The 18,822-nt window shown below is 37.6% G+C and overlaps 2 protein-coding genes across 5 annotated transcripts; both read right to left on the bottom strand.

Annotated features, from left to right (window-relative positions):
* Positions 1-6,436: 6,436 nt before the first annotated feature.
* On the bottom strand, positions 6,437-8,180 carry LOC306876931 (interleukin-17D-like). The gene is made up of 2 exons (XM_079428385.1): positions 7,704-8,180; positions 6,437-7,118 (listed from the first exon to the last, which is right to left on the bottom strand). Exons 1-2 carry the CDS (start codon positions 8,009-8,011, stop codon positions 6,797-6,799), a joined length of 630 nt encoding a protein of 209 aa, XP_079284511.1. The 5' UTR covers positions 8,012-8,180; the 3' UTR covers positions 6,437-6,796.
* A 137-nt stretch (positions 8,181-8,317) lies between these two features.
* On the bottom strand, positions 8,318-18,800 carry LOC306877299 (intraflagellar transport protein 88 homolog). 4 transcript variants are annotated; one of them, XM_079428991.1, is made up of 29 exons: positions 18,473-18,613; positions 18,025-18,111; positions 17,878-17,940; positions 17,730-17,789; positions 17,578-17,619; positions 17,344-17,397; positions 17,197-17,260; positions 16,966-17,035; positions 16,755-16,845; positions 16,572-16,676; positions 16,391-16,493; positions 16,172-16,286; positions 15,819-16,050; positions 15,658-15,728; positions 15,485-15,571; positions 14,705-14,804; positions 14,200-14,286; positions 13,924-14,110; positions 13,655-13,763; positions 13,340-13,490; positions 13,111-13,226; positions 12,972-13,024; positions 12,819-12,884; positions 12,609-12,715; positions 12,073-12,133; positions 10,620-10,664; positions 10,239-10,286; positions 9,044-9,157; positions 8,323-8,736 (listed from the first exon to the last, which is right to left on the bottom strand). In XM_079428991.1, the coding sequence occupies exons 2-29, from the start codon at positions 18,109-18,111 to the stop codon at positions 8,615-8,617; spliced, it is 2,610 nt and encodes an 869-aa protein (XP_079285117.1). In that variant the 5' UTR covers positions 18,473-18,613; the 3' UTR covers positions 8,323-8,614. The 4 variants fall into 4 exon arrangements, with proteins under 4 accessions (XP_079285119.1, XP_079285120.1, XP_079285117.1 ...); XM_079428992.1 differs by lacking the exon at positions 17,578-17,619 and having other exon boundaries at positions 18,473-18,798; XM_079428993.1 differs by lacking the exons at positions 10,239-10,286; positions 10,620-10,664 and having other exon boundaries at positions 8,318-8,736; positions 18,473-18,786.
* Positions 18,801-18,822: the final 22 nt, after the last annotated feature.

The following is an 18,822-nucleotide window of genomic DNA, read 5'->3' as shown; positions in this document are numbered from 1 at the left end:
ATAAAATTGGTAATAATAGGTATACAATTAATTTCATTGTTCATTTCCGGTCGGAGCTTTATCCCTTCTAGCCACAACCCAAAAGGCGGGTTCGAACTCGGGTCAATCGCGTCAAAAAGCACGTGCCTTTCCATCTACACCACTGAATCTGATAAAGAAGGAGTGTCTTTTTTTAGTTTTGACCATCCCAATCACACATTGGTGGGCGGAGTGTACATAGTCTTTGCCAAGGCTATTTGCACTTATAGTTTTTTTTTATTTTTATTTTTTATTGTGCTGTGAGCGAAAACATACACTCAACCAATTCATTAAAACAAGTACTGTATTGACCCGGAATATAAGACGACCCCCCTTTTTACAGATGTACCTTTTGGAAAAAAAGCTTTTTGAAAACCAAATCTCCTTTGTTTTTTTCACATTTTTTTCTTAAATTATTTTCATATTGCATATTTTTCCTATTTTAATTTTTGTTTTGAAAGTATTGTAAATACTGGTAATATGTACCAACATTTAAAAATATACACTTTTTTTATATAATATAAAAATAACAGGTAGCCCATAGGCTATCCATCTCATATAAGCCTACCAAAATTTTATTAGCAGTATTAGTGAAATCTTAGCCTTCAAATCTGGGTACTGTCTTATGTTTTAAAATCACTTACAGAGGAAGTTTTGTCCCAAACACACTCGTTGTATGCGTTTTTGGCGCCATCTATTGTTGTGGGTGTATTATTGACATGTCAAAGTCTAGACCAGGGGTCAGCAAGTTTGGCAACATTTCACCACTATAATGAAAGATATTAATTGATGAAAAATGCAACCAGAATTCTCTGTGACAGTCTGTTACAGTGTATTTTGTAACTGGTAGTGAGCTGTTACTCTGTGTAAAATCCTGCCACAGTCATTAACAAAAAGCCACATTTGTGTGGCACAGAGTATGCGCTCCACTCCGCGCTCACTGATATCAGAAACACCGCTCCGCGTCTAAAGTATTTCAGTATGTTTGAAATAACAGTTCTGTGGAAGCCCGTTTCCGCCACTGAATAAAAAAAAATGTATTGGAACTTTTTATCTCACAATTCTGACTTTTTTTCTCTCTCTCAGAATTGTAAGATATAAACTCGCAATTGCCAGTTGTAAAGTCAGAATTGCAAGTTAAAGTCCTTTTTTGAGGGGGGAAAAAGACTGATATATTCTCAGAATTGCGAGTTTATATCTCACTGCAGTCATCATAGCCTTCACATTCTTTCTGATTTGAGTGACCCTTTTCTATCTAGCTAGCTAAATATGTTTAGCATGTGAATTCTTGCTAAATATGCAGGTATACAGGTGCATCTCAATAAATTAGAATGTCGTGGAAAAGTTCATTTATTTCAGTTATTCAACTCAAATTGTGAAACTTGTGTATTAAATAAATTCAGTGCACACAGACTGAAGTACACATTTAACAAAACCCCACCAATTCATTATCTCAACAAATTAGAATACTTCATAAGACCAATAAAAAAAAGATTTTTTTAGTGAATTGTTGGCCTTCTGGAAAGTATGTTCATTTACTGTATATGTACTCAATACTTGGTAGGGGCTCCTTTTGCTTTAATTACTGCCTCAATGCGGCGCGGCATGGAGTTGATCAGCCTGTGGCACTGCTCAGGTGTAATGGAAGCCCAGGTTGCTTTGATAGCGGCCTTCAGGTCATCTGCATTGTTGGGTCTGGTGTCTCTCATCTTCCTCTTGACAATAGAATACAATAGAATCTATGGGGTTCAGGTCAGGGCAGGGTTTTCAACCTTTTAGGACATGCGCCCCCCCCAGCCCAAAGTGTGCGAACATCATTCACATATTGTTTGCTGCGTTTCCAGTGCGTAGCATTAAGAAACATAAACATATAACCAGCTTACCTGATTCAGTGTGATGGCTGAGCCTGTTTCTGAGATAACAACATGCCAATCCGTGGTTGGATTTCTGACATGACTAACCGTAAATTATTTTACACCATTCTCACTGTCGCCTAACAGCAGGAGTCAGATTGCCCCCTAGCGGAGGCCTGAAGATTTGAAAGCTCGTATTCATAAATCTTCAAGGCAATGTCTCTGAATTAATTGATGCTCGCGCCCCCCTTGTTTGAAAACCCCTGCGGTAGATCATGTGAAAACTCATATGTAATTGATCTCATATCCCGTTGAGTGGGAAAATACTATTTATTTCATTCTTTTTGAAAAAAAAATCATCACCGAGTGTGCTGTAAATTGGTTAACTAAATTACAAAACATTTACAGTTTTTAAATGTACTTATACATTACCATTTAAAAGTTTGAGTTATGATTTTAAAAGAAGTGTCTTCTGCTCACCAGTGAAATAGAAATAGAAAACAGCTATTTGAATATACAGTTGGGCAAATAAGTATTTAGTCAGCCACCAATTGTGCAAGTTCTCCCACTTAAAAAGATGAGAGAGGCCTGTAATTTTCATCATAGGTACACTTCAACTATGAGAGACAGAATGGGGGGAAAGAATCCAGGAAATCACATTGTAGGATTTTTAATTAATTAATTTGCAAATTATGGTGGAAAATAAGTATTTGGTTAATAACAAAAGTTAATCTCAATACTTTGTTATATACCCTTTGTTGGCAATGACAGAGGTCAAATGTTTTCTGTAAGTCTTCACAAGGTTTTCAAACACTGTTGCTGGTATTTTGGCCCATTCCTCCATGCAGATCTCCTCTAGAGCAGTGATGTTTTGGGGCTGTCGCTGGGCAACACGGACTTTCAACTCCCTCCAAAGATTTTCTATGGCAGGGGTTCTCAAAGTCTACATTCAAAGGTCCAAATCTGAATTTTCATCAGTGTCAAAGGTCCGGAACAATTGGTTATTACAAAACGTGTTTTTAATAAACATACATAACATATAACAAATAAACACTAATTTAAAAAAAAAAAGGTTCCCTTTGCATTCAAAATACTTTAATAACAAGTGCAAAAGTGGCAAAACAATTAATTTAAGTGTCAGCAGTAGAAGTCGACCTATAATGTTTTTTCTCTGGCCAATGCCGATATTTAGAAATCAGGGCAGCCTATGGCCGATATATGATGCTGATTTTTTGGGCCGATTTTCTCTTTTTTCCCTTTATATCAAAAGAGAGTTTGCGTAAATGGTTATTGCAGGGCACAAGATAGTAATAGTAGTAGTAGTAGCCTAATTCATAGTAATAATACATGGCTCTTAAACACCTTCTCAAAACAGTTCTGAAGCATGCTTTTTTGTTTATGTTTGCTGACAGACATCAGTGTTTCCCGCAGACTAGCAAAAGAAAGTTGATTCTCTGCCAGCAGGAGGCGCTGTTGGAGCGTGATATATAGCCGTTTCCCCGGTAACGACTGTAATCAAATAAGCGCTACTTTATCAGCCATTACAGGAAAGACCATGTTGGGGGTAACGCATTACAAGTAACGCGAGTTACGTAATAATATTACTTTTTTCAAGTAACTAGTAAAGTAACGCATTAATTTACACTTTTTAATTTACACGAAAATATCTGAGTTACTTTTTCAAAAAAGTAATGCCAGTTACTTTTTGGCAGCGGCTATTTGCACTAAGTGTAATAGCGATAGACGCTATTTACACTAAGTGCAAATAGCATATTTTTTTAGTGACAGATGCTATTTACACTAAGTGCAAATAGCAATGGATTCTATTTTACACCGTGAAAATAGCAATATTTTCTGCTATTTATACTACTTATTGCAAATAGTGGCAATTATCTGCACCTCAGTACGCAATAATAACGTACTGAGTGTAAATTATAATTTTAATTCAAATTTATTAAATGGATGCCACCTTATTGGCCTACACCTACCCTAACCCTACCCGATACTTTATTTTCAACTTCATTTTTATTGAAAATAAATGCCTTTCTGATGCGATATGAGATTTGAAAAGGGAGAAAAAAATGTTTGGCAAAAGGTGGGCTCGAACTCTGGTCGATCGCGTCAAAAAGCATGCGCCTTTCCATCGACGCCACTGAAACTGATGTTAAACTAACTACTTTTTTTTTATTGTTCACTAACCCAATCACACGTTAGTGGGCAGAGTTAGTGTAAATAGCCTTCGCCAACAAGATGGGCTATTTGCACTTAGATGGGCTATATGGCAAAAAACAGATTTAGTATTCATCAAAATGAATTAAAACAGTGAAATGCAAACTCAGAATATGACGCAAACTGCAATAATTAAATCTGTTAAACAACACAAATGTATCTAATCCCATTTTATTAACCAATGTCTTTGCTGCTGACCTTTGATGATCCAGTTCAACCATACTAATGACTTTAGATAAACTAACAATTGTACTTCATTGTTTTTTTTATTGCCGAAGAGTGTTAAACCTTATCCTGAGTTTTACTTTACAGACGTGAATTTACTTTTCCTTCACAAGATACAGGGCTTTTACATTTGTATTAATGTAATTTATTGTATTAAAAACAATCAAGCCCTGCTCATATTTAAAAAGTAACGCAAAAGTAACGTAATGCATTACTTTCAATAAAAAGTAGCTAAGTAACGTAGTTACTTTTTTAGGGAGTAACGCAATATTGTAATGCATTACTTTTAAAAGTAACTTTCCCCAACACTGAAATTGACAAAGCTTTTCTGAAGAAAACGGACGGTTCTTTTAAAAGATACATTCATATAAAAACACCCGCGCAGCATTTTATTTTTGAAACGCGCAGTGCTCAGTTTATTCACCGAAGTATAAGCCTTTTGGAAAATCTATTTGTAGCGGTCAGTTTTGATATTGTGACAAGCCGCCACAAATAAATGTATACACTGGGCACTGCTATAAGACAAATTGCCATAATATAAGTGATAGCAAAACAAAACAATTAATATTAGCGGTGAAATGTCGCCCGATTATGTCAAACGTCATACGCTCACTGGATGTCATGATGACAACAAATGTCATGAAGGAAAAGTTTCAATATCTCGCCTGCAATTTCGGACCTTCTCCAAAAGACATAAAAAATAAGAATAAATAAACAAATGATTTACAAGTTTAACGTGCGTTTATCAAAGTAGGAAATATAATTAGTGTTCTTGAAATATGAAATAGAAGCGGGTCCGGATTGAATTCCCTCCGGGTCCGGATCCGGACCGGAGTCCAGACTTTGAGAAGCACTGTTCTATGGGGTTGAGATCTGGAGACTGGCTAGGCCACTCCAGGACCTTGAAATGCTTCTTACGAAGCCACTCCTTCGTTGCCCGGGCGGTGTGTTTGGGATCATTGTCAAGCTGAAAGACCCAGCCACGTTTCATCTTCAATGCCCTTGCTGATGGAAGGAGGTTTTCACTCAAAATCTCACGATACATGACCCCATTCATTCTTTCCTTTACACGGATCAGTCGTCCTGGTCCCTTTGCAGAAAAACAGCCCCAAAGCATGATGTTTCCACCCCCATGCTTCACAGTAGGTATGGTGTTCTTTGGATGCAACTCAGCATTCTTTCTCCTCCAAACACGACGAGTTGAGTTTACCAAAAAGTTCTATTTTGGTTTCATCTGACCATATGACATTCTCCCAATCCTCTTCTGGATCATCCAAATGCTCTCTAGCAAACTTCAGATGGGCCCGGACATGTACCGTCTTAAGCAGGGGGACACGTCTGGCACTGCAGGATTTGAGTCCCTGGCGGCGTAGTGTGTTACTGATGGTAGCCTTTGTTACTTTGGTCCCAGCTCTCTGCAGGTCATTCACTAGGTCCCCCCGTGTGGTTCTGGGATTTTTGCTCACCGTTCTTGTGATCATTTTGACCCCACGGGGTGAGATCTTGCGTAGAGCCCCAGATCGAGGGAGATTATCAGTGGTCTTGTATGTCTTCCATTTTCTAATAATTGCTCCCACAGTTGATTTCTTCACACCAAGCCGCTTATTGCAGATTCAGTCTTCCCAGCCTGGTGCAGGTCTACAATTTTGTTTCTGGTGTCCTTCGACAGCTCTTTGGTCTTGGCCATAGTGGAGTTTGGCGTGTGAATGTTTGAGGTTGTGGACAGGTGTCTTTTATACTGATAACGAGTTCAAACAGGTGCCATTAATACAGGTAACGAGTGGAGGACAGAGGAGCCTCTTAAAGAAGAAGTTACAGGTCTTTCAATCTGACAACATTTGAACATTGTTTTTTTTCCTATCAAACATCAGCAGATGATTATTTGGAACAATAAATCCTCTCGTACCAAGAGGTCCATGGCAGGATCCAGATATTACAGCGGAGGATTTGGCCCTTCATAAGTCTTTGATTATACTTTGGCTGATTTGCCCCACCTTTCCGGCATAAAATTGAAGCAAACAATCTCAGACAGTTTAACTTTGTTTCAATGCATAAAATGAGCTTGAAGTGAATGTTTGTAATGCATTTGTACTATACACTAGACTGCGATATCGGTTCTTGTTGTTTTAATAAAGTAATCATAGGAGGAATGACCCAAAGTCATGCTATATATATATATATGTCGTCTTGTAAATGATATCCTTGTTTGCCTTTAACAGAAGCATTTCTAGTGATTTTCTGTATATTTGAACACATCTGAACGGTATTTGCTTATAACACCATGATGCTGACTGGCTTTCTCAAAGTACTTTGGATTAGAATATATTTTGGCACAGAAAGTTTTCCTTTTGCTTGGCACTGCAGACTAGAATCTGCAGCTGTGAGTGCAAGTTCTGTCAAGTTTTTCCTTTCACCAACTGAAAGAAAAAATGAAAGAAATAAAACTGACACAGAAAAAAGCTTAAAATGGATCAATTAAGTCCATTCTTTCTGAAGGTGCTGAAATTTTTAGACGATACTCTTTTCACGCTTGGCTTGCCCTTCTGTGTTTTTCTGTCTTTTTCCAGCAATGGCACACAAGTACAACCCACGGCGATGGACACGTAGCTCTCCGTGTAAGAATGCCGGCCCCCGACGCACGAGCCAGTCCGGCGCAGGATGACGGTCGGCATGAACACTGGAGTGCTGCGGAGGCGCTCACTTTCCTCCCCGTTCGGTCCGCTCAGGCATCCCTTACACAAACAGTACGCCTCCGGAAGATATCGAGGGTACCTCGCTGGATCATGGGAGATTCTTGTAAGAACAATAATGAAAAGAGTTATTTTTCTTGCAGACAAAAAGGCAAGGAATCAAATCACAGGATTGAGTCGGTAACTCACAATCGAACTGGCTCTTCTTTAGAACTGAATCATTTTCATGACAGAAACAAAATCGATTCCCGATAGAAGGATTCGTATGAGTCGATGAATCAAAACACGTGTGAATCAGGTGTTACGGTTATTAAATTAATCTGATTTACCGAACCGTATGTTATTAGGCTACTTTAGGCATCTTTGACTCGAAATAACACATAAATAGTGGTTGTCGATATATTCAAGCCTTCTGAATTTTTTGGTAGTTTTTCATATGACGTTATTGATTTAACTTACACAGGAGTAGCCTATTTTTTTAATAATATTTTGATCTTTTTATTAAGTGATTTTATAAAAAGAATGAACTGTTAACATTTTTGTTTGTATTTTTACGGTCCAATCGCTGCCTTGCATCCATGCCGCCTTCAAGTCCAAACAATATTTCTAAATATTACTTCCTCATAAGCACTACATGGTTAAACTACTTAGTATTCCCATCCTAGTCTTCTCAGTTTTGGGGTCCTACCTGTATGCCCAGGGCGAGAGGCTGAGGAAGTTGACAGGGGTGCGCGGTTTGTCTCGCGCTAGGCGAGACGCTGATTGACAGGTCAGATTGTGTCGCTCTGGAGGCGCGAGCTGCAGGGTGTGATGAAACGCGCTGAGAACCCCGACCGAGAGCCTCCCGAACATCTGCTCCAAAATCTCCTCCGGTAAATCCAGACAGGAGCGAGTCCTCGGTGCTCTCCTGGACACCTTCAGTCCCCGTTCACCCGGCGCGCTGCCGCAACACCATAGCAACGCCAACACAAGCGTCGACGCAAACCGACCGCGCATTTCAGATTACCGTGTCTAAACGCGCTTTAATGTCAGAAGGGGATTGCTGGAAAAGATACTAAAATAAATCCCTGGAGAGCTCTTAAACCGACCTACAGAAACAACACCAGTTGTTGCATAAAGCTGCTCATCCGTCCGTCCCGTAAATGCGCTCAGGATACTTGACTCCAGATTTTGGGCGGACAGTTTTGATACTGAATAATGATCATGCTCTGCTTGAGCTGATGTAAAAAATTCACTTTGATTTTTTCCCGCTGGAATGTTCTGTATTCCTTTTAGATATTTAAGAGATTGATGCAATAGATGCCAAAGAAAAGTATATACTGTATATTATAATATTTTACACTTACATCTTTACCATAATTGTATGCAGCTAGGTGATGTTTTTACAATGCACAAAATTAATGAAATAAATAATTTGGAATAATCTGTATTATCCCTAAATGCGTTACATATTATTACAAAATATAGTAATGCATAATGAAATGAGATATAAGTTGCCTGGAAAATAATAAGTATTTTAGGACTACTAAAATACAGACAAATTTAGTGTCTTGACATATATCACATATTCCACTGAATTGATATCCGTTGCACACATCATCACTCAGGCAGCAAGTCATCTCCCAGCTCTTCATCAGCAAACTCATCTTCCTCAGTGCGTTTCCTTGCTGCGGTTTTCGGTCTCTGGATTTGAGGCCCCAAAGGATCGACATACGAAGCATCTAAAAAGATGAATACAATGGAAGCAATGCATTATAATAAGCACAGACCAGGCCAGAAGCTTTCTTTCCTTCACATGAAAGAGAAACTATTAAAGCTATTGAATAAACCAGCCAGAAAAAAGGTAACATGATTATGGAAATGTAATAATAATAATTTTATCATTATACATTTAACACTTAACAGTGGGTTTTATCAAAGCAACTTATATTGCTGTTTGTGTACTGAAAAATGAATTTTGTATGATAAAATTTGTATCTTTATTAGATTGTTTATCAGTCACAAATGATGACTGATGTTATTTCTCACCAATTTCCAGCTGGGTGCTGGCCTCATACGGCTCATTGGACCCTGGAAGAGTTTTCAGTTTAACGCTAAGCCTCTCACCCTTGGCGCTGGTGCCATGGTTGCTCTGTCCACTGTCTGAGAAAACACATCCAAAAGAGCCAGCGTTGAACTTAAAAACATTTCTGCAGTGAGAGTTATTTTACAGTAGCGTCTGGTCAGATTCTTCTGAACAAAAAAGAAAAAAGGCATTCACATTTGACTTGCCACCATCAACAATGTAAGCCATGCTTAAACACTAAGACAAAAATTTTAGAGAATGCTGATAATAAACAAAACAAAAAGCATGACAAACAACAGCTCCACCTTGCACTTGAAGCATCGTCTGTGTGACACTAGCATCCTAATTAAAGTGAGTTCACTCTGCAACCATATGACTTGCATTATGGAAAGCATTTGTGTTGCATAAAGACAATGGCACACAGCTGCATTTCACATCTCGACTGTGACCACAGGAACAGAGCGCTGAGGGGCAGATGTGAGACCGGAGTTTCGCAGGCAGGTAACTGTATTTATGATAAAATGATAAAATATCATTTATCATTTTATAAATACCGTCCCAATGATAAAACACAAAGGCATTAAAATGAAAAACGTATTGCTGACATACAGTGGTTTTTCCTATCACGTAAACCTGACTAAGGAATCAAGCCAGAATCAAAATAAACATTTACAAAAAGCTTAATAAACACTGCCTCTGAATACTTCTATTGTTCGTATTCATAAAACATCTTTAATGTTATATCAATTTATGCATCCAAATGGCCAAATAACAGTAATGAGAGTACAGCGAGATCAAGCGCTCTGATACTGGGACACTGTTGTTCAGGAGTGTACTTGTGAAATATTTCACTGGTTTATTTGCACTCATTGCTTTGCATACAGAAAGAAGGTGCTGGAAACACTCTGTCAGACAGTGAGAGCGGGATATTCCCTGGAAATAGTGGTTTTGGCAGATAGGGCTTTCACAGCACAAGTTTGCTCTCTATTGTGCTGTGATTGAATTTATGTCCTTGGACGCTGTATCATTACAGGGAACTACAGGCATTAAAAACAACATTTTGACATACGGACTGGGCAACTGGGTTTGAAGTTTTCCATGAAGCTTGCAGCTATGATTTTTTGTGTTTAATCATCTAGAGGATTGATCAGTACATACCTCTGCCCTGCTCCAGCACAGGACTATACTTAGCTTCTGAGCGAGAAACTGCAGAGAAAAGAAAGAAAATAGAAGAAGACAGAACTCTGAAGAGACAGTGGAAAGGCTAGACAGAGAGCTGAGGCCTACAAATTAGGTTGCGCTATACAACAATGAAGATTATCTGTGAATAGAATGGTAAACTTAGTATTATGTGTTGAGTTTAGTTATGACTGTTGGGCAGAATGTGAGGAATGAATGGCATCCGTAACAAAGTTGACTAACGGGTGCAGTAGCAGCAGTTTATTCTTGAGCAGAATGCAATGGCATGCTTGTTTCATGCTTGTACAGGAGTGTGTAAGCTCTTCCTCTAATGTATTTCTGTAGTGTGTGTAGTCATACCACTGGCTCTCAGAGGAGGGGTATTGATGGGGCTTGAGCTGCTCCCTTTCAGGTGCACAGCCAACAATAAAAGAGAATAACAGATTACTAACAAAATGATGAAGATGAAGTTTACAATATAAAGTGAAAGAGAATGCAGATTAGGAAAAGAAAATGCTTTCTGTGAAGGAGAAATTCAGTTCTGTCCCAATATTCTCCCAATATGGGAGATTCATAATTGTGATTATATGCCGTGTCTAAATGGCTGTACAAAAATTATACTACTCTTGAGAAGTTTGAGGTCAGAATGTTTGTTTTATTCAGCAATGATTCATTAAATTAATCAAAAGCGACAATATAGTTGATAATTTTACAAACCTCTTAAATGCTGTTTTATTAAACTTTCTATTCATCAAAGAATCCTTGGAAAAAATGTATCATGCTTTTCATCAAAAACAATTAAGCAGCACAACTGTTTTTGACACATAAATCAGAAAATATATATATATATTTTTTATAATATTTCAAAATTAAACAGTTTTTATTGCTTTACTTTTGATAAAAACAATTATATGAATGCAGGCTTGGTGAACTTAAAGAGACTTCTTTCAAAAACATGAAAAATTCTTACTGACCCCAAACTTCTAAATGGACGAATACCCTTTACTTTTCTTATTTTCCACAGTGATAAGAATTATGACTACATTAAATTTATGAAGAACCCAAATCAAATCCATTATAAAACCAACCACTTTCATATTAAAGAAGATTCCTCTTATTTTTACTCTATTCTACCGAGGCAGGGAATGATCATACCACTGGGCTTCTTGGGGTTTGAGCCGCTTCCTAAAGTGTTGGAAGAAGAGAGCAGTGAGATGCAGAAAGAGGCTGGAAACAGTCACTTCACTTGTTTGAAAATGAATGTGCTGCATGACCTTTGAACCCAGCACTGCCTGAAGCTGATAACTAGACATCACCTGACAAGAGATCCACATCTGATGTCCCAGAAGAGAAATCAAGAACGAAAATAATATTTTTAATAAAAAAAATAAAATTATATATATATATATATATATATATATATATATATATAATATTACTACACTATAAATTAAAACAAACCATAAACCAAAGGTCTAAAGGGAAGTTGTTGGATTAAAATATCTAAATCTTGTGATTTAGAGAACAGGTGTCTAAGACACATGCACTCTCTTTTTGAAATATCACATCACAGGGCTAGCAGTCTCCACTAAGCTTGTCCAACTGGATTCACTATATTAGGGGAATTATAGTCATACCACTGGATTTCTTAGGGAGAGTGTGTGTAAGGTTTGAAGTATTTCCTGTTTACCAACGGAGGCACATTACAGATTGAGGTCGATGGAAAAAGTAAAGTAGAAGCATGTATTCAGTTAATGACTAGTATTTCATTTTGAAGGTTATCGATGAGGTTAAGTTAAAACTGTCCACTCACCACTGCCAGCACTCCCTTCCCTGCGGCCTCGAGCACTGCTGTCCCTCCCAGACCTCACCCTCTGTGTGTCAATAACAGAATGCTGTCAAATATTCTGCAGCTGTCAAATATTTAATATACAGACCAACAAACATGTTCTTCAATAACTAACCATGGGTTTCCTGGCTAAAGGAACAGGAGAAGAAGAAACCCAGGTAATCTCTCCCTCTCTCTTGTTCTAAATTCTAAACTTTGAAACTCTCCACACTTGATTTAAAGATAGTCATTTATCCCTCTAAACAGTCTAATGTGTTTTTGTTCACTCCTCACTTCCACTCAACTATTTGCACAAATTCACCTATTCTTATTTACATTGTAAATATTGTATATAAATAATAAGGACAATTGGAAAAAGAGAAACACAACGTTTATTGTTATTCTGCTGAAGAGTTGCTAAACGCTTTTTCATTGTTCCTTTTGACGAAGACAATAAAGATCTATTCTTTTCTGAAGCAAAAGAGGTCAGCATATAAACAGCATGAGAGAAATCAGGGTACCTGCTCTCTGATCTCCTTCATTTTTTCAACTTTCTTGAGTTTGGTGGCATAATCCTGCACCTCTTTTAGTCCCATATCTGTGCACAGCCTGACCAGGAAGCGTAGACCTGCCCGACAGAAAATGACATGAGACTCAGAACCTCTAGAAGGGTACACAAAATTAAAAATAACTGAAAAATAAAAACTGAAAATAACTGCTGAACACATTACATTCAACATTTTCAGGAAATTTCCGATGAATGTCCTTGTAGGTCTCAAGTGCCTTCTGATAATTCCCTGAAAACACATGAAAAACATAAATCGTGATTTTGAAGGCACTGAGATGACAGCTTATGGTTAAATGTATTATTGTCAAGTTCATACCGCTTCTTCTATAACAGCTAGCCACCATCAGCTGCCACTTCACCTGTGTCGGTCTGAAATTCATGAAAAGTTTTTTTTTTAAGTCTCCAGATACATGCAGAATATTCATGATAAATTCATATAATATTTAGTAACTTACTGAATGAGGGTAGCTCTCTCAAAGTACTGAATAGCTTTTTCACAGAACTGGGTGTCGATGTAATATGCTCCCAACCATTCAATGACACTAATGTTTGAGGGAAAATACCTGTACGACTGAAATACATTTATTATTTTAAATAATTTTGCCAATTCTCTTTCTTTCAGTAACTTGAATACCCGAAAATATGCACTAAAATTTAAACTGCAATCATTCTTTTTGTTTTTACCTCATAATAGTACTGGAAGGCCTGTGACTTGTCTCCTTCATTATCATAAAGGTCTCCCAGTTTGGCCAGCACCTGGGCATCTGTGGGGGTCACACTGGTGAGCTGCATCAGCCATTCAATGGCCTGATGAGGGTCCTCCAACATCTCATATCTAAAGCCGCTTAAGGAATATGACTCTTACCAAGCAAATAAACTTTAACTTACCATACTTACTGTATCCATTCTATTTCCTGGCAACTGAAATTACGAAAACCATCACAAAGCAGAGTTTTATTTAATCTAAATTTTGATTACTGACATTTTAAGGAAGGATACAGATTAGCCAGCTGGTACATGACCTGAGCACTGTTTCTGAGGATAGCGTGCAGTTTGAGGAAGCAGTCCAGGGCTTCCTCCAGTCTACCCAGCCTCTTATAGGTCAAACCTGCAGGAGGATACAGAGATTTCTGCTTTAAAATTGCTTACGTTATTAATATTGGTCTTGGTCTCAGCTGAAACATTTAAAATGTAGAAAGGTTAAAGCACAAATTTATGTAAATCTCCTGTGATGTAATCCTTAGGATGTCAAGTTTGTGATAGCAGACCTAAGTTATAGAGAGCTTCAGTGCAAGATGAGTCATTACGAAGAGCCTCCTTATAAAACTCTGCTGCTTTCTCATAGTCCTCCTTCACAAACTCTGTGTTGCCTTTGTTCACTAGGGCAGCAGGGTTGTAGCGGTCGGCGCTCATGGCCAGCTCAGCATAGCGGTCAGCCTGGTCAAAATCCTTTTCCTGGAGAAGACAAAAAAACAAGAGCATGTCTGTGAGAACATTATTAACACCAGCTCTTTGAAGTCAATGCTTTATAGTAATGTGCTCACCAAAAAGTAAAGAAAAGAAAGGTTAGTGGCAGCAGCACTTTTTACCCGACTGTCCTTCTTCTCAAACATCTTTAGCGTCTCGACTGTCTGGAAACAAAATTGATTAGACATATTTATAGAGACTTATAGAGAGAGGAAATTGGTAATGTAGATAGATGTTTCACTGTCATATCATTGAATAAATACACTTAAGCCACATCACATTACATTTGCTGCTACATAAAATGAGAGAAGCAATTTCAACACAATACAATCAGCACACATATACACAAGGCCTACAGCAGAAAGACACACACACACGTTCTCCAACAACACAAACATACCTCAGCCTCAATAGTCATGCAGATGGACAGGCAAGAAAACAAAATAAAATGGACCATTGAATGAGGAAAGTGTTATAAAACAGAAACAAGGGTTCCACACAGACATAGAGCAATTTGGCTCTGTTCTGTGGTAATATATCAAATGCAACATAATTTGAGTGTGTCTCCAGGGACCCATCTACCTGTTTGAAGTCCCTCTGTCTTAAGTATGTAATAGCTTTATTGATCTCCAAGTCATTTGCAAGCTCCACGTATTGTGAACCCTTCACCATGTCCACACACCTGAAAAAGTATCAAATTAAGCTTTAGGACAAACTCTATGGATGGTTTACTTTAGTCTGTTAGAAGTGGTCTTAACTAATAATAATGAGCTGTAATTAATTATTCAAAATAAATAATACATAAATATTGTTAATGGAATGGCATGGAAAAGTCTTGCGCTTTAACGCCCTCTTGTGGAATACACACACTACCACTTAAAAGTTTAGGGTAAGTAAGATTTTTTTTTATGTTTTGGAAATAAGTCTCTTCTGCTCAAGACTACATTTTAAACAAAAATAAATAAAACTGTAATATTGTAAAATATTATTACAATGTAAAATAGCTGTTTTCTATTTTAAACACTTAAAAAATGTCATTTATTCTTATGATGGAAAAGCTGAATATTCAGCAGCCATTACTCCAGTCTTCAGTCGCCCAGCAATTCTTCAGAAATAATTTCAAATACGCTAATTTGCTGCTCAAGAAACATTTAATACTGTTGTTTCTGCAGCATGATTCTCTGATGAAAAAAAAAAAAAAACAGCATTTATTTTAACAGAAATATTTTGTAGCATTTTGTCTGTACTTCCACTTTTGACCAATTGAATGCATCCTTGCTGAATAAAATATAAAAAAAATATTTTGGGGAAAAAAAAAAATTACTGACCCCAAACTTAAGAAAAGTAGTATAGATAACTCACCAGTCAAACCCAGCTGCAAATGACGACTCAATGGCTGGAGCAATAAGTTTGGCTGAGGTCATTATGTATTTTTCTGCTAGTGCTTTCCTAGAAAGAAAAGCAAAATTCTGAGAATAATAAACACAAAGCTTAAGAATTATAAATCCAACAGAAAGTTCAATACATTATAATACCTCTCCCTTTCCATTTGGTGAAGCTTATCATTCTTTATAGCCTCAATCACCATGTTTGCATGAGGGTCATCCTAAAATTAAAAAAAAAAAATCCATGAAGAATAAGACATAATTCAGTTCAAATACATGACTAACAAGGATTTAAATTATTATGCACTCACATTTGGAGGGATATACTTGTCATCATCATCAATACCGAGGGGCACACAAATTAGTTTCTGAAAAGCTTTCTTCATCCTGTCCCGGTCTCCGATGGCATAGTAACACAGGATGAGGTTGAAGCCAGTCTTTATGTTGGGGCTCTCGGTCATGATGTACTCAAAGGATGTGATGGCATCTGAGTACTGGCCCATATGTATGAACACAACTCCAATGTTCTGCATGATCTTGATCCTATAAAATAAGAGAAATTTACATGTTGAAAAATCACATCAAATTACCCAAGACCTGCACAAACTTAATGGTGCAAAACAATTATGCAGTTCACACAACACATGCATCTACAAGTACTGACCTCATTGCATTGTGGGCATTTGAGATCTGATCCAAAGCCATGCGGTAAAATTTGATTGCCTTTGTGTAGTTCTTTTGCTTGAAATAGATATTTGCCATGTTCACTTTCAGTCGTCCTATAGTAGGGTAAGCAGTTACACAAAACCTGATATTAGAAACACACTTATATCAAAGAGGAGTGAATATGAGATATTTTAAAACACATTTGAAATTCGCTCACCAGCATTATTGAACATCTTGTTCTTCACAATGACTTGGTAAGTGTTCAAGGCCTCAGTGTACATGTCATTATTGGCATATTGGTTTGCTAAATTAAACAGCACCTGAACAAAGCATGAAAGAGTCATGTGAATTTTCAGTTTTCAGTCAAGACATGTATTTATATGGAGCGATACACTCACAGAGTAAGTCAGATCCAGATTAATGTGGTCTGCAGTGTCTGTTTGTTCTCTCTGTCTCACCAAAGCCCTCTCCTTCCTGCCAGCCTCCTTGGCTTTCTCTAAATTCTGTTGAAAAAAAGCTAATTTAGCATCCAAATTACAATTCTTTAAAATCACTTATAGCAGTTATAAAGCTATACCTACCAGCTGAAGATCCCCACGAGCAAGAGCAAGACAGCTCTCCTCTATCAAATCATTCACCTTCTTTTCGAGGATCTTTATCTTCTCCTCTGGACTAAACAAGAAAATAATTAGACCAAAAAGCTGTTCATCTCCAAGTAAATCTAAAGACGTAAAGTGGGATCTAGTAAACAAAACTAGTTGTCAACGGCTTCTCAAGCACTGTGATGCATACGTGTCTTCATTCTTTGTCTCTAATGGAGGGGCTGGTCCTTTTGATTGCCCCAGGGGATCAAACACTGAGCCTGGAAATTCAAACAATTAAAATGAAGGAAATTGTCATATTTTTCACCAACTCAGGAGTTAAAAAGTATGAATCAAATATCATTATGAGACAGTTAAGTATATTTCAAGTAAAATGTGTCTGAACAGCACATGTGCAAGTGGATTTCACGTGTGAAAGCACCTCTAGCTATAGATGAAGAATATCCTGCTGCTCTCACTGCAGTCATGGGACGAGCCGCACCGTCCTGTACAACGCACAAAAACATCGAAGATTAATAAAATTTCACTGCATAAGACAAAGGACAAATAAACCAGAGATTTGTCCCACCTGAACAGCTCCAGTCATAGGCCTTCCCATTGCAGTGCCAACAGGCATCCGAGACTAGATATTAACATAAGATATATAAAGACAAAAAAGGAAAACAAATAGCATCAATTTACTACCAACATCTGACAAACAGCTTCCAATCCCTAACTAAAACATGAAATCAATCCAATATAGTCAACAAGAAACGTGCTTGCTGTGTTTGACCATCCTGATTCTGACTGTATAATCTCTCACCTCTTGGAGACCTTCACCTTTCCTGCCCTGACAGCTGTCTTCCTGATTATAAGACATTGCACATTCTAACATGCTGCTATCATTTTAACGTAAGCGTTTGAATTTTCAGTCAGAAATGTAGTAGTGTAAGTCCATAATATGCTTTGTCTTACCCCATAAGCTGTTCCAATCGGTCGTCCTCCAATAGCAGTGCCAGGATATTTTGCAGTCATCTAAAAATATTGAATAAATAAATTTAGTGTCTATTATTACTGATGTGCTTGACGTTCTAGATTAATCAGCAGATACAGTATAACTTACTGGTGGTCTTCTGCCATGACTAGTCCTGACTGCCTGCTGAAAGCCCACATCGTTGTGAAGGTCCTGAAGGGAAAGGAAAATCATGCTGCATAAAAACAAATTATGACATTCAATAAATGCATGTCTAAGGTGCAAGTATTTGTGCACCTCTGAGTCAAAAGTCGGATTGTAATCATTGTAGCCAGTATACAAATCATCCTCCTCTTCCTCTGGGACAAGATGCACGTTCTCCATCTGAAATAACAAAACAAAACCAAAACTCATGAAAGTGTTTTGACGTTAATAATACATTTGTCTAATAAATAGGCGAATTATAAATAATAAGAATAGAAGGCTAAGCTAATGCTTTTTCAGGCAACAGTGGAGACTTTATCCAAACTAGACAGTCAGAACATTTATAAAACAAGACAGTAAAGAATCAACTCTTACAACTTCTAGGCATTATTTTGAATATATATAGAATAAACTCTATAAAAACCATTCCCTGAAAACACAAGTTCGTTTACATAGCTAGTTCGCGACCATACCACACGTATCTCGTATACAATGTAACTGCCAACATCTGAGGTTTGTGAATGTTGTTAGTTTTACTTACCTGGTTAATATAGTAGTTTGCCTACTGACAAAAAACTGCAAATTAATAGCTGTATTACATTGAAATATCCAGAAAAACCGTGTATGTAACGTTAGCCCATCAGCAGCTAACTACACACGTCAACACGTCGGTTGCTAGGATACAGAGACGTAATGCCATACACACTAGCGACTTTACTGTGTTTCGCTATTAGTTGCTGCATTAAACATATTTGTGTCTATATTTTTTTTTACATGACATATCTGAATGTACGTATAAACGCCTTCTGCGCTGCAATCCAAGGAGGAATTATGCTTCTGTAAAAGTCCTGATGTATTTAGGCTCGTGTGAGGCGCCGTAGCCCCGCCTCT

Source organism: Barbus barbus, assembly GCF_936440315.1.
Source record: "Barbus barbus genome assembly, chromosome: 11".
Taxonomy (NCBI): Eukaryota; Metazoa; Chordata; class Actinopteri; order Cypriniformes; family Cyprinidae; genus Barbus; species Barbus barbus.
The sequence above is the reverse complement of the archived record's forward strand: the minus strand, read 5'-3'. Positions and strand labels throughout refer to the sequence as shown.